General features: G+C 38.0%; 1 protein-coding gene across 1 annotated transcript in view; it reads left to right on the top strand.

Moving 5' to 3' along the window:
- The window catches only part of LOC146607763 (uncharacterized), a 96,884-nt gene that overhangs the window by 14,424 nt on the left and 66,596 nt on the right, over nucleotides 1–15,864 (top strand). The window contains exons 6-7 of the mRNA XM_085348000.1: nucleotides 4,716–4,854; nucleotides 10,770–10,835. Coding sequence (XP_085204126.1) covers nucleotides 4,716–4,854; nucleotides 10,770–10,835 — 205 coding nt within the window. The remainder of the gene's footprint in view (nucleotides 1–4,715; nucleotides 4,855–10,769; nucleotides 10,836–15,864) is intronic.

Here is a 15,864-nt window from a genome sequence, read left to right as displayed (position 1 = left end):
CATTGGGGCAGGACAGATTTGAATTATATTATTCTGTTGACTAAATTTTTCAGATCACTAATTACATTCAGGAATACTAATTAAACTGGTGTTAAACAGGAGATATGCATGTGTGCTAATTTATGAAGCCTAATTTGTTATAACCTAAAGTAGAGGAATCATTTTTAAATATTAGCGATGACACTAACACTAATTTGCAAGCCAGTTTTTCAGGAATATAATCATAATTTACTAAGAATTCTGTGTTTTCTGATCTGCACTGTAGTTGTTTGATAGTAAAACTTCTGCTAAATGCTTGCCTGTTAATTCAAGACCACTGCAAATGTACTAATTTGCAAATGGTTCAACAATGTATTTGTGTGATGGTTTTAAACCATCACACAAATACATTATTTGTGGTATTTGTGTGATATTGTGCACAGAAATATTGCTTAATGTCTACTCTTTAAAAAATTTCTAAAAACAAGTTAAAGCCTTGATCTTGGCTTTGTGAGGCTGTGGTAATGGAAAATAAGGAAGCACTTGCTAGAGATGGGAGAAATTTGCCTTTTTACATGTGAAAGGTGTATTTTAACCTAAATTGTGATGTTTTTCAAAATACCACTCCCTGCTCTGTCTACCCCCAAATTCTGACTTACTTTGGTTTTATACTGCCAAATTCAGTAACATACTACCCTGCGCATCATAAAATGATGCTTGGTGTCACTATGCATTAGTGAGAACCTGCTGCTTAATTCTTTGAACTATAATTATTTTTTGATTATTGATAAGGCATATTCAAGGTTGCTTTTCAAAGCTTTCTTTTTGCATTTCTAAATTGATGCTTGTGCTGCATGTTTACACATACATGTATAGAAATAAACACATTTCTCATAAATTCTCTGCATTCATTGCTTGGGTTTGTTTACTAAAGATCTCTTGCAATTAATCACATTCCTCTCCAGTGCTGCTTGGAATACTCTGAGAGGAGCTGTAGATATCACAAGCATTACTACATTTACATATATCATCTGTATAATATCTTTAGTATCTAGCTTTACCTTGACTTAAATGTATGACTGACCTCTCTAAGTACTGCGTGAGTAGAGTCATAGATAAACTCGTCAGTATACCTAAATTGTGGAGATAAAAAGGAAACGTCAATACATAAACCATGATTTAGAAAAAGTTCAAGTACATACTCAGGATGTGGCTCTCAGTAATTGAAAGATCTATTGGGTCTCTGAATTATGCCTTCTGCAGTTTATGGATTATTTGCAAATAGGGCTGCCACAAACGATTATTTTGATAGTTGACTAGTCACAGATTATTTTTGCGATTAGTCGACCGATCAGATCATGCATCCATTGGATGTAAAACGTACAGCTTATTGCACCAGCATGCATCTGCTCTTATATAACTATCATTAGCTTACAGCTTTAAGTGTTTAAGGTCTGTGCTAACTAAAAATAAAGACAAGATGATAGTTTATTAAATTTTAATGAAATTTGCAGATTATTTCGGTGAAGTTTAATAAACTCCTTGCTATCTAAAATATAACGGGACACCGGAGTATATACTCTCGAGCATCTCACACTTCTGATAGTCAGTTGTCTGCTGGACGTTTATTCAGCTGTGTGAAAACTATAACTTTAATCTCACCGAACTGATTTACTCAGGAACAAATAAAATACTGAAAAAAGCCAAACAATAACATTTTTAAGTTATCTAAGTGACTTATATGTGTTTAACCTGAGCAGCGAAAGACGGCGGTGGGTTTGAAAACGATTTGCCGGGAGTCCGGCGTTCTCACAGGCTCTAGTGAGCCTTGCCCCCGGCTAGCTATCGAGCTGGTGTGTAACAGACGTCCCCGAAAACGTCGGAGCGCTTTTGAAAATATGTGGTGTCTTGATAAACTGAGCAGGTATTTGAGGTTTACACAGCTACATTCTCGCCTGAAAATATGTTAAACGTTTATTTTGTGACCCGGAAAGAATAATAAGAGTAATATTAAAACTAACTAGCTGCCACCTTTGTTGGAAACTGAGCTGGGCTGCGCTATGAATTCTGGGACCCAGCCAGTGTTGCCAACTCTTCAGTAAGGAAAATCGCTATTGGTTGTCCTAGAAGTCGCTAAATGACGTCATCGCCTAATTTGCATAATTGGTCATGCTAATCTAATTGTAACCTATGTTGTTGGAGAGAGAAATAACATCGTGGAAGAGACATAAAGTGAGTAAAAAACATCCTAAATGCATTTAGAGTTTATTTAGAACTACAAATTAAATTTCTTTTAGCAATTATTGTTTTATTTTAATGTCACAATTCCAACCCTGCTCCTTTACTTTGTGTGTAACTCCACCGTAACCCAAGCTGTTACGAGTTCAAATATTGGGGATGGAGACAAGAGAAAAAAACCACAATAACAACACTGGTCCGGCCGGGTTAAGTCAAACGATGATTTTAATAGTCACACGCGTGGGAGATGGACACTGTATGCAGACAGCCTCAGATCTCAAAATGGTGGAGCATTAATCAAACTCTTATAGCCTCTGGTGCCCCCACCTTATCATAAAAGCCTAAACATTCACATGCTTTTCTCTCACACGGCGCCTAAGCTACGACCTTGGCTCCCCGTTTATCTGCTCCTGCTGAGATGGGGCAGAAAACTCCAGCATGCTCTGTTCTCTTCTAATCAGACAAATAAGGCGATGACTTTCTGCAAACAGTGTTTCTTATAACATCATAAAACAATATCATTCATCCACAATAAATCAGCAGTCTAATGTAATGCAAATCAGTTTAACTAATGCAATAGTTATCAGCTTCTTCTAATTCAGGAGAATACTGCAAACTAAAACTACATAATAATTCACAATCTTTAATTAGGGGTATAACATGGCATAAAATAATATTATAATTTAACAGTTTATAAGTAGTTTTAAACCTTGTGATCCACAAAACAGCATAAGAGTAAAAGAGTAAAAGAACTGACTGCGTTACAGCACCCGCTGCTTGTTGAGAGTAAAAGCGATACACGCTTTCACGTCTTTTTTCACGTCTGAAAACTCGCTAAATATAGCGACAAAGTCGCTAAGTTGGCAACACTGGACCCAGCTTCTTCTTCTTCTTCGGGGTTTAACGGCAGCTGGCATCCTTGTATATGCAGTGCTGCCATCTTCTGTTTCAGTCTGTTATTACACTCTTAAAATCCTACTACTTATTCCTGCGTCTTTTGTGATCTTGCAAAGCTTCAAACAACGCATCGACTATTAAATTACTCGTCAACGATTTTGATAATCGACGTAATCGAGACTGGTCGACTAATCGTGGCAGCCCTATTTGCAAATAAAAAACAGAAAAGTGGCGTGTTGGACATATTTACATAATGTATTCTGTATATGTATATAGATTGTTGTTAACCTGCAAATGGATGTTAGCCTTGTCTTGGCCAGCTACAGCATTGAAATGCACCTTATACATTTATGCATCAGTAAAACGGTTAACAAGCTTAAAAAAAACAGTCAAAGGAGATTTGTTTTTAAAATTTGATGTGTCCCAGTATAAACCAGCCATCATTATCAAATCAGACAAAAATTCCTCTTCACCATGAAAGCTGCATGTTAATGCTATGCAGTTGCTTGGTTCTGGTTTGGAATTTTTTTTTTTTTTTTTTTTTTTTTTTTTTTGTATAGTGATGCTGTTGTGTTTGTGTTTCAGTGCCCTACTCTTACTTAATGGACTTCTGCATTGCTATTCATTTAACAGGCATGTTTGCCATTAATTTAACATGCTGGTTTTAACTGTCACATTTAATAATGTACACTCTGCCAGGTCCACTTTCATCAAAGTTATTATCATCTGTCCTTGCAACATGCATGTGAGTTCAAACCCAGAACAGCAGCAACAAAGACTGTGGGTTACTTGAAGAGCAGAATCTATGGCAATAGCTGCAGCATTCTTCAAGCTCAGTGTTCAAGTCAGCACTTTAAGGAAGCTGAAATAAGCTTCAAAAGAACAATGCATAGCATAATCGGTAGTTGAAACAGAATATTTAAAAAGTGATGGGCTGTAGTAAGGACCGTCAAGCCTCCAAAGAACTTTTTAAACACCCTTCTTTTGATATGTTGTCTTCACTCATTTTTTGTCTCTTGGGGGTTATCATGAAAACAATGAAAAGATTCTGTGGGGGTTCGTGACCTTAAACTCTCTTGTTGTGTTGTGTGTGGGTTTTGTCTGGGTACTCCTGCTTCGTCTCAGAGGCCAAAGACACGCTTGTTAGATTAATTGGTGATTGTAGGTGTGAATGTGAGTGTGAATGGTTGTCTGTCCCTGTGTTAACCCTCTGATACATTGGTAACCTATATAGGGTGTGTTCTCCTGTCTGCCCTATGACAGCTAGAATAGGCTCTAGCTTAGTTGTGACTGAATTGGATAAGAAAACTGATGGATGGATGGATTATTTTTATGTTTAAAATTCCTGGATATGTTCTTTAGTGCTATTCACCTTCAGGAGGCTTGAAAAAGTGCAAATAACATGAAAAATGAAAATCTGAGAGGGGAAACTATCATTCATGTCTACATTGAGGCTATAACCTGTGATAAAAGGGCCACGAGTCTACTTTCTTTGGAAATGATGTGCTAAGCTGAACATTTGGCAGCTTTTTTTTTTTTTTACTGTAGCAGTTTGAGGTTCGGTGAATTGATTGCCTCCTGCATTTGTCTGTGTCTTTTAGATACAGGTTTACTACAGCCGGATGGAGCAGCTCTGCATGACCAAGCCGGCAGTCTGCAGCCGAACCTTCATCTGCTTGGGCGAATCTTCCTCTCCCGCCCCATGAGCCATGCTTTTAACTGCATTCTCCTCTTCCAATTGTAAGTTACCATGGCAATGATCTTTGCAGGTTCTTAAAGTTGCATCATTTACCAGTCACACATTAAGTACCACTGAGTGTGGGCGGAATGTGGTTGAATTCAGTGTTTTGCAGCACTTCGCTCTACATGTGATGGAGAATAAGTTCAACCTTTGTTAATGAGCTGTAAGCATTTTTTGTTTTAGTTTAGTTTCCTTTTCTTTCCTTTTTGAAGGGCTGATCACTCTTAGACTGCTCCAGCTGTTTCTTCAGCCTGTGGTGTTTGTTTTCTTATGCTCCTTCTGATTTTAAGAAGCTGAATAGTATAGTGGCACCATTACAACCTCTGGAACAATTGGTAAGGGATTCCAGCCAGGGCATGTATTCAGTAAGGGTCACCAGGCTAGGTCCGCCATGCCTACCCCAAGCCTACCTCAAGCCGTGGCTTGGAACTCTCTTGAGATAGCACAGGTCAGGGTGAGGGTATAAACCCACTTCCAAAGCACTCAATGTCCCTTGGGAGATAAGGACCTCAGTACATGTGGAATGGCAGAAGTCTGAAGCCATGGGAACTTTTATTCAAGTTGGTTTGAATCTGTGGAGGAGGCTAAAGTTACTAGTAGTTCGGATTCTTCTCATTCACTGAGAAACTGACCATGGAGTATGACAGTGCTTAGAGTGCCTGTCAGCATCTGGGATAAACTACACATACCAAGAGTGCATAGCTTGTTCAGAGTTTCCCATGAAAACTTAATGCTGCCAAGCAAGCTTCTGAAATAACTTATTTTGTAAATAAGTTATTTATTAGATTAATAAAAACTTGAAAATAACCAAATATGCTTTCCTCGGGTAAAAACCACCCAGTCATTACGGCCCCCTAATGTGTACATGTCACAATTATGAAAGTAAGTTCTTTCTAAAAATGTAACTCATTTCTAAAAAATCCTGGAAATGGCAAAAGTATTATATAATACTTCTATAAGAATTGGGAATATCACCAGATCCTTATATTGTTGACTCACACACTCTTACTGTAATGAGTGAAAGATGCTGCACAAAGTGCAAGGTATAAGAGGGGCATTTTTCTACAAATGTAAGGAAGCCTTCCATCGTCTGTTTTTTTGTTTGTTTTGTTTTGTTTTGTTTTGTTTTTACTCGAGGTGTGTGCACTTATCTCTGAACTACCCATTTGTAGGAAATGACATAAGAAATGAAGCGGTTGGGGTGGTGGAGTAGCATTCCACAGTCTGCTGTAGTTTGTAGACATTCATTTAAGATCCAACTCAATGGAAAAACCCAAAGTGTTGTGTTGTGATGGGTCCAAAGAAGGAGAAACTACACAATTGTTTTTCCTGTGAATTATAAACATTATCACAGCCCCACACATGCAGTAGGTTACTTTCCAAGTCTAGTAAGACTGTTCTGTAAAGGTGCATTATGGATTTTTATTTTATTATTTTTTTTGTAGTCTCATAGTTGCTAGGTTCATGAATGTTTTCAAGGTTTTGTTTTGTTTTTTTATAGTTACTCTTTCAGATTAGTGACACAACGCTGAGTTTTCCTAGAACAGGCTTCATAACTTGTTTTTCACACCCGTCCCTTTAAAAGTCACATTAGAATAAATCCTAATATCATATTTGGCCATTGTTTTTTGGTTTTCCCCCTTCGGGCGTTGTTACACAGTGATATTGTCGAGTAATTTCATTTCAGTGTCCTGCACCAGCACAACTACTCTTAACTGAGCGAGCACAGCAGACTTGTGTAAAAACTGTCCTTGAGGTTCAGACTTTATATCACTGGCTTCTGCTGCACAGTCTTGAAATATTGAGTTACAAGCCTGAGCCAAATAGTGATAAAATATGATCACTGCTGCACCATCTGCAGTCCACCAACTTTTTTAAGTAACCTGTTTTCAGTTGTCTGTCCTTAATTTAAATGTGACAGCTGGTAAATGAAACTTTGCATTGAAATGCTTAAACATGGAAGCTGCTGTGGCTGGCTGAGGTCGAAATCTCCTGATTATGCATGAAAGCAAAGCACAATCACAGCTGACGCAAAAATACTGACCATTAATTTTAATTATATGCATATTATAGAAAAACACACAGTATATTTCCTGCAAAAATAATGGGAATGTAATGTTTGATTTCCCTAATGGAAATTTCTGTTCCTTATCAATTTCTCCTCTGGCTCAAAACTAATGATCTGTCTGGGTCAGTCTGTGGAAGTAATGGTCTAGAAAAGTCATTCTTTTTGCTAATATTTATTTATTTTTAATTTGAGGAAAAACACTGATGCATCACCCTCCAAATAAGTGTCTTCAATTAAAGTAATGACCAAATGTTGCCAGTGTAAGTACTTTGACTTGTCCATCCTGTTGTATCCTGCATTGTTTTTCTTTTTTTTATTCTTAACAGAAATACACCAGTGTGCTGTTAATCAGTTTAGGTTTGAATTATTTGTTTGCACCATTGACAGATTTGTGTGTCCATGTGTGTGTCCTTATGGGCACAGAGGAGGGGCACAGGGCATTTAACATCGTCGGTGGAAGGTCTTGTTATCAGTGTGTGAACAGCTCTGAAACACCTGGACAATCGATAGTTCCCTCATTGTGTTCAAGGAGGCTTAGTGGTCGATCAATGCAGAGGCTCAGCCCCGCTAACGCACACACAACACACGACCTGCATCTTTTACCCTTGGCGCCCCTCGCTCTTTATGTACTGCCCTACACGGTAGAGCTGCTGTAAAATGTGCATTTTGGCACAGCCATGCAGGGCACCTTATGCACACAGAATGTATGAGTACATATAAGTAATCTAACACAAATTGCTTGATGAAATGTGTTTGCGCTTTATTAATTTCATGTACCCATGTACTTTTTTTGACTTTATAAAACTGGAATTTAAGGATGAAACTCTCAAACTTCTCTCTTGTCTCCCCCAGAGATCCGTACACACCCACACATGCAGACTAATGAGTGGATTATATAGCCAAGTCGTAAAGATAAAATGTGTGAAATATCTGCCTTACTGAACCTCTACCAAATCTCCTTTACATTTTTGTGAGTTTAAGGGGAAGTACACAGTCTGCAGAATCTTTGTCATTTTAAAATGCTTTACCAAAGGCCAGACGTTTTATTAAAATATTATTAGAAACACTATACAAACAGCCAATCGTGTGGCCAACGTACATAAAATCATCCAGATACAGGTCAGGAGCTGGAGTTACCGTTCATGGCAAACACTGGAGGAAAACGGTGATCTCGCTGATGTTCTGTGGAGAGAATCACTGTATTGGTAGAGGAGAACAGCCAGGTCGGTTGGCTCTGACAGAAGGGTCACTCAGATAAGCACACCTTACAACCAAGTGTAAGCATCTCACACTGCACAGCACACTGAAGCAGATAGACCCCTGTCAATCAAAACAAAAAAAGGAATTTGAGGTAGTGGAAGGTGATAGACAAATACAGACATCCATTTTTTTTCTTCAATGAAAACAACACATGAGATGTCAAAAATTACTAAATAACTAGAGAACTAAGATAATGCCTCTGGAGTTTTTCAGGAACCACATATTTCTTCTAACCTTTTTTTGAATGCTCACATACTGTAGCTGGGTATATTTCATTTTAAGTGGGTTGCAATGTTACTGTCCACAGTCTGTGTTTTACTTGCAGTAGACAGAACTAAGCAACATCCCCAAGCAGACAAGTGCACGACTAGCATAGAAACTAAACACATGTACTGCTGTGAACGCTGTCACAGCCGAATAGATATTGGCAACCTAAAGAAATCCGTATCAGTTTGAGTATATACTATGCTTAAAACATTTTCATCTCATTATCTGCTGTTGGACTGCGCTTTCCATCAAGAAAGTGAAATGATTACACTCCACTAGACTCTATTTACAGAAACAGGACTTTTACTTGTGAAAATATCAGATTGGTTGGGTGCTTTTTGTGGATCTTTAGCATTTTCATTGTTTATTTTGCAAACTAACATCATAAAAGGAGGAGCGACCAACATTTTCAGTTTAGTAGATATCTGATTTTGTCTGGAAGCTTTGAAAAAGTTAACACAGTAATAACCTTTATTCATTGTAGCCATATGTCAGATTTTTAACATTGTATTATCATGTCTTTTAACCTAAAGAAAGCTTAAAAATACTGATGTAAATGGATAAGGAAATTTTTTTTTTTTTTAAGAAAAAATGTTTCTCACAAATATGTTTTGTAGGCCTAATATGAGGCTACACTGCTCATATCAAAATTGTGTTGACATATTCATATGCTAGCCTCTATATTTGGCATCAACAGTATGACTCCATGGACTCACCCTGCCGTATGTTAACAACCCAGGCTAGTGATGGTGTCTCAGAAATCCTTTACCCTCCTGCTCAGGCACCAGGCCTTAATCAGATCATTGTGTTTTGGATGTGATAAAAGATATGACTGGTAACAGGAATGTGCAAATGAGAAAGATATTAGAGAAATATATTTCATACCATTCGTGTGCATCTCCTGAACAATTGTTCCTGTACGAGTTCAGACCTGGTTGCATCATAATTTCCATGACTGTTCATAGCTTGTGTAAGAGTTTGTGTGGACATGAGTTTAGAAACCAGTGTTCTCCCAGTAAACGAGCACAAATGTTACCATCTACCCCAAATGAAGGCCCCCCGTTTTGGACACAGTTTAGAAGATCTAGTCTGTATTTCACATGTGCATTTGCAAGTGATTGGATCTGAGGAATCCCAACTTTATCCCAGAGTCTTTTATAAGGCTGGATGTTGTCCAGAGGTAGAGGATCAGAGGGTTTGAAGGGGAGAAGTTGGCCAAATTTATATTGAGCAAACATTTTTCGTTTTAAGGGGGAAACTTTTTGGTCTAACCTCATACCAGAGGTTGATGAGGACATTTGTGCTGCGCAAGTTGTGTGATTTCATATGTTTTTGACTTATGTTGTGTGGATGTTGTGTTTTCATGTGTATACAACTGTATTACTGTGGCACCACAGGTTAGCAGAAATGTTCACGTATTCAGAATGATAGAAGTAAACGTTGTTTTTCTTTGTATTTTGCCTTTTTAAGTCCACATGTTATATCTTGACTTTGAAATCTCTCGCTGCAACATTGACATCACTGCTTCTCTGTTCTATGCTTTTCAACTCTGGCAAGTTTTTTTTTTTTTTTTCTTATGTTCAAAAATATGGTTTAAACTGCTGTAGATGAGAGGACTAGGCTGCATAAAACTTCCTAAATTTGTTGGCATTTCCTTTCAAGATTTGAAAGCGGGGAGATATGAAAGAGTGGGCGTAACGCCGCGCTCCAAAATAACATTTAGCTGTCTGGAGAAACCACTAATAGATTTGCAGTCTCAACAACCAACTGTTGAGAGATTACAGGAGCTTAGACTTATAAGGAATGGAACAGATGTTGAGCTCCAAAAACCTGTCTTGTCATTCACGTGGGATTGAAACGTACTGTAAAGACACTCACTTCTAATGTTTAGCAACATCCGGCTTCTTCGTGATGGTACAGCATTTTACAAGCAGATTTCTGGCTTGATGTGGGTGTGTGATGTTCAAAGTACATGTAAAATATACAACCAAAACATTTGCTTTAAGTAGCCCCCCGAAGGCACCTTTTTTTGTTTGGAGAAAATATAAAATCGAAAAGTTGTGGAGGATCAAGGCACTGCATGGTAAACAAGAAACTTATATAAAATTAAATCTCTTCATTGCCTCGGGCGCTATGATGCAGTAACAACCTAATGTTTAATACAACGGAGGAGTGCTTGTCACTAAGACTGTAGAGGATGACTGATCACTACTTAATACCTAAGCGCCTCTCTTTCTCTCCTTTTCCTTCCCTGCTTTCCTCTGCCTGTATCTCTGTTTTTCCCCTTTTCTGTCTTTTTCTATTACTGTCTTTCTCCAGCATTTCAATTGGAATTAGTTATGTCTTAGCTGGCAGTGAGGCCTACGCTGCACTTCTTAATGTCAGGTAAGTCTTACGATCATGCTACTTGGTTAAACTGTAGCTTTTTAGGTTATTCTGATTAATTTCATGTTACACTTCTCTTTAATCAAACCTAAATCCAGTTTCAAACCATGCACAAGGGATGGGAATCCTTTCATCATATCTTTTTAGGCTCTGCTTTCAACATCTGTTAATTAGCTTTTATGTGGCTGCCTCTGTCAGTTTTTGCTTGCATTATCTGGGGTGCTAGGCTTTCCGATTTAGCCTAATGGGCCTTATGTATGCTATCCTCTACATAGTTTACATGCAGTATGGTGAGGGGATCAAGATGGCTTAGCCTGACATATGAGTTGCTTTAATTCTAAGCTTGGGTTCCTTCTACATATAAATTACTTAAATTCTTTAAGGGGTTCCAGCTCAGAGAGAGTGCCATTCAAACACAATTAACAGCAGGGAAAAATGTCACTGAAAAAATAAATAATGTGCAAAGAAAGCCAAACGTCATGCAGGGCTGCCAGAAATTTTGCACATCAGTCTGGCTCCCCGTTCCCCCTTCTCAGTTAGCACAAAATTGAAAGCGAATTGTCACTTCAGGGTTGTGTTGTTAGGGTGACATGAGTTCACACAAAAATATTTTTATTTGATATTGATTTAAAAGGGGAAAGAAACACTGATGCAACCCCGAGAGCTGACCACAGGAGAGGGAGGCCCTGAAAGGATTGCATGAAGTTACAGCATTGCTTTTAATCAAAGCAAACAAACACGTACAGGCTGCACACACTGCAGAGATGAGAGGGAAAACATCCCATTATCAGGCATTAAGGATTTATTTTCTGTTGTAGATTATTCAGTATAGTCTCAAAGTAATTTATGCTAGTGAAAGCTAAATGGATAACATGTTTCAGTATTTCTAAATATGTCAGGTTTAGGTGTCTCTCTTGAAGTTGACATAATCTCACCTAGATCATTACGAGCTATTCTGGACTTGTCTTGCCAAGTTTGAAATTTATGCATATTTAGGTGCCGCTTTCATGCTGCAGTAGCATGATAAATGCTGGAAAAATGCATCTTTCTGATACACATAGATTTTTCTTCCTGCAGCTTTCTTTTGAAATCACGATCTATTCTTCACTCTAACTGTCACGTGAAAGTTGATTGCGGGTCCTGCCCACTTTGCCAGCAGTTATTTCGCCCAAAGTCACTTAAAGGCACCACATATCATTCACTTTTTATGATCTGTGGTTGTCACATTGGAGCAAATCTCCTTCAGTATGTACGCAGCTTGAGACTTCTTAATTTGGGGCTGCAGAGCAGCATTCTGTTTTATCAGCAAAATCTCAGATGTTGCATCCTGGTTTCAAAGCTTTACCTATATGGAGATGAAATATCTGTAATAATGTAGCAGTCTAATAGTAATTCCTACTTGTAAGTCCTCATATCCATCCATAACCAAACAAGTACAACATGGTCAGCCAGGTGAACAGTGTCCATAAAGCTTTCAACCAGAGGTGGGACCAAGTCATTGTCTTGCAAGTCTCAAGTAAGTCTCAAGTCTTTATCCTCAAGTCTCAAGTCAAGTCTTAAGTAATGTCAGGCAAGTCAGAGTCGAGTCTCAAGTCACTGGTGTAAAAGTCCGAGTCAAGTCACAAGTCTGAAACTTTGAATTTCAAGTCCTTTCGAGTCTTTAAAAAAAAAAAACGAAAAAATAATGTTGCAGTTATGCTAAATGTAAATATTAGACCATGTAATTTTAAAATCTGTGTTTTTCTCAACACATGACAAAATAGTGAACTTAGAAAATATACACAAATTGTGAAATTGCACCTCTTTAAAATGCAGCTCAATTAAACCTAGCTCCAAGAATAATTTTCACCGACAGTTCTGAGATACGCTGCATGTTATTCTTGGATGCGGTTGTAGGACCAGCTTTAAAATCGCATGACAAAAATATCATACACATTAAAAAAAACTGTATCACCAACGTAGCCTGGACAACATTTGCTAGTTAGATGAAGTCAGCTATCTCATCTTAGCATATTTATTTCAATTCAATTCAATTCAATTCAATTCAATTCAATCTTAATTGGCAGACTTCATGTCCATAAAAACAAGACAAAAAAAAAAAAAAAAAACAACACACACACACACACAACACTCCCCCCCCCAACACAAGGTATACACCATTAAATATATATATGTATATAAATAAGTATCTAAAACATTTGTAAAAATATAAAACCATAATATACATAAAACACAATTACTTAAAATAAATCAATAAATACACAAACACTTTAACCAGTGCTTTCTGAGACTGGATGAGTAACGGGAAGCACTCACTGTCGGATCTGTGAGTGCTAAAATTATACTGTTACTCGAACCATCCAGTCGTTCTCTAAAATTGAACATTAGCTTCCTTAAAAGTGCTTTAAAAGTCCAGACACCCACAGCTACAAACATCTGGCTGGCACTACCACTTCTAGGTATCCTGCAAAGGATTCTCATCGCATCATTATATGCAACATGCAGCTTCTGCATGCTACATTGTTTGTAGTATGACCACAAGGGGGCAGTATATAGTGGTGTGCAATACGCTTTAAACAAAGCCACTTTAACTGGAAGTGAACAAAAGCTGAATTTGCGTGCAATAGTATTTGCCTGCACATAGAGCTTACACCGTTGTCTGTATATGTCATCATCATCATTCATTTGCTCAGTAATAAAGTGACCGAGGTATTTCACCTTTTTATGAACTTCAAGAGTTTTTTGTGCCAGTTTAAACAAAGGGAAATTTAGCTGTTTATCCTGCTTGGTTCTACATATCAAAACAGCACTTTTAGCAGCATTGTACTCAATGTCATATTGCACACCATATTCAGTACAGACATTAAGAAGATCCTGTAACCCAGCACTGCTTGGACTAAAAACAACCAGGTCATCTGCATACATAAGATGATTTATCAGTGCTTTACCTAATATACACCCAGTGTTACAGGCTCTCAGTTGTATGGACAAATCATCAACATACAAATTAAATAAAATTGGAGACAAAATCCCACCCCGTCTAACACCATTGCTGACACCAAAGGGGGCAGAAATACTGCTTCCCCATTTAACCTGCATGTTCTGATGAGCGTACCAGTAAGAGAGAATCCTCACGATGTATTGAGGAACTCCCCATCTCTTCATTTTATCAAAAAGTTTTCTGTGGTTCACTCGATCAAAAGCCTTAGAGGCATCAATGAAAGACATGAGGACAGATGAATTTTTAGCCCTGTACAAACTGACTATTTCCTTGAGTGCATATATGCACATGTCAGTGCCGTGCTTTGAAGCCAAACTGATTATCCAGAGAAGAGATGAACACACTAACTCTGTCAAACAAGATTCTTTCTAACACCTTAGATAAAATACTGGCTAGTGCAATTGGCCTGTAATTATCCAAGCAGCTCACTTTTGCAGCTTTGTCCTTCATAACTGGTACCAGTAAAATACACAGCATTGAGTCTGGTAATATGCCATGAATCATAAACCCAGTGAAACAGAGTGCTAAAAGAGGAGCTAGCCTTACACTAGCATGTTTTAAATGTTCTGCAGTGATGTGATCCAAACCAGAGGATTTATTATCAGACAACCTATGAATGGCTTCATATACTTCATGTGTCCTTACACTTATTGTGTCATTACTCATGTCAAGATTGTCCTCATATGGTTCACTTTTTATACAGTTAAACAACGCACTGTAATGCTGTCTCCATAATGCTGCAATGTTATCTGCCCCAGAAACACCTTCAACAGTTGATGGTAGAGATGGTTTACAGTTATTAAGAGCTTTCACCTCTTTCCAAAAATCTGCCGTATTATTACACAGCATTTTCCTGGCCAAAGAATCTGCTCTTAGCATTTGCTCATTTTTAGTTATAAAGCGAACAGCGTACTTATATCTGGCATTCGCACATTTTTTCTGTTCAAATTCTGGGCCTTGTTTAGGTCTTCCAGCCATGGCCCAACATTTATAAGCTATGCAAGCTTCATCATGGTACATGGATACATGTTCTTTCCAGCCAGGTCTGATGTTAGGTTTCTTATGCTTATATTGTTTATCAAGCAGTGTGCCACTTTTATACAGAGCAGTCACTATATCATCATACATGGAGCAGAGTAAATGTTTATGCACAGCATTCTTACAGTTGACATCTTTGCACAAAATAGCTTCTTTATTTATATGCATATTAATAATCATACGGTTCTTGGAGTGAGTGCATACACTCATGAAGTTTAGTAACTTCCGGTCACTGCAACAAGCCCAGGTACAGTTTACCGACGGATGGGTGCAGGACCTTGAAATGCACCGTGTAGAACGAAAGACCATCGTACGTATCATAAGTTTACCAGTCTCACAAATCGTCGTCATAAATACACATTCCTTAACCGTTTATTAATATAACCTTTGAGCTCAACGGTAATTAATTAGTAGTGGAAATAATTTCTGGTTCATCACAGAAATGTAGCAGTGACAACAATACTGTATGCTGTAATCGCACTGGGCAATTAGTGATACAAAAAAACCTGTTTTATCCTGTGAATAAACGTATATGTTTTTGTCAATGTACCATAATAACATAAGCGAAACGCAATATTGTGTCAGGACAATTCACTATTTATGCACAATAAATAAAGGAGCATAGCGCCACAATTTCTGTTCAGCGCCAGACTTGCTTGTAACCTATATCACCAATTATGTTATGAAAATGACGTATTAACTACTAAAAACACTGACCTTTGTGTAAATGCTTGGAGCAGACTAACCTGTGAGCTGGAGTGTTCTGGGACGTTATATTTGATCTTTGAATGGCTGCAATCCAGGCCACCCGTCGCGTCTTTGTTACTTCGGAAACATGGCTCGAACAATTTCTCTTCAACGACGTAATCCGATAACAACCGATCTCTTTACCCGTCGTCTTCCCGTGGCTCTCATGCGACCGGCTATTGCAGTTAATAATACAACAGCTTCTTGACATTTTTGTGTTTCTTTTTATCGCTGTATAACTGA

This window comes from Diplotaxodon limnothrissa, linkage group LG23 (genome assembly GCF_057381915.1).
Source record: "Diplotaxodon limnothrissa isolate DT_005_m linkage group LG23, D_limnothrissa_male_GT1.1, whole genome shotgun sequence".
NCBI classification, from domain to species: Eukaryota; Metazoa; Chordata; class Actinopteri; order Cichliformes; family Cichlidae; genus Diplotaxodon; species Diplotaxodon limnothrissa.
Note: the sequence above shows the minus strand (reverse complement) of the source record. Positions and strands in the feature narration are given on the sequence as shown.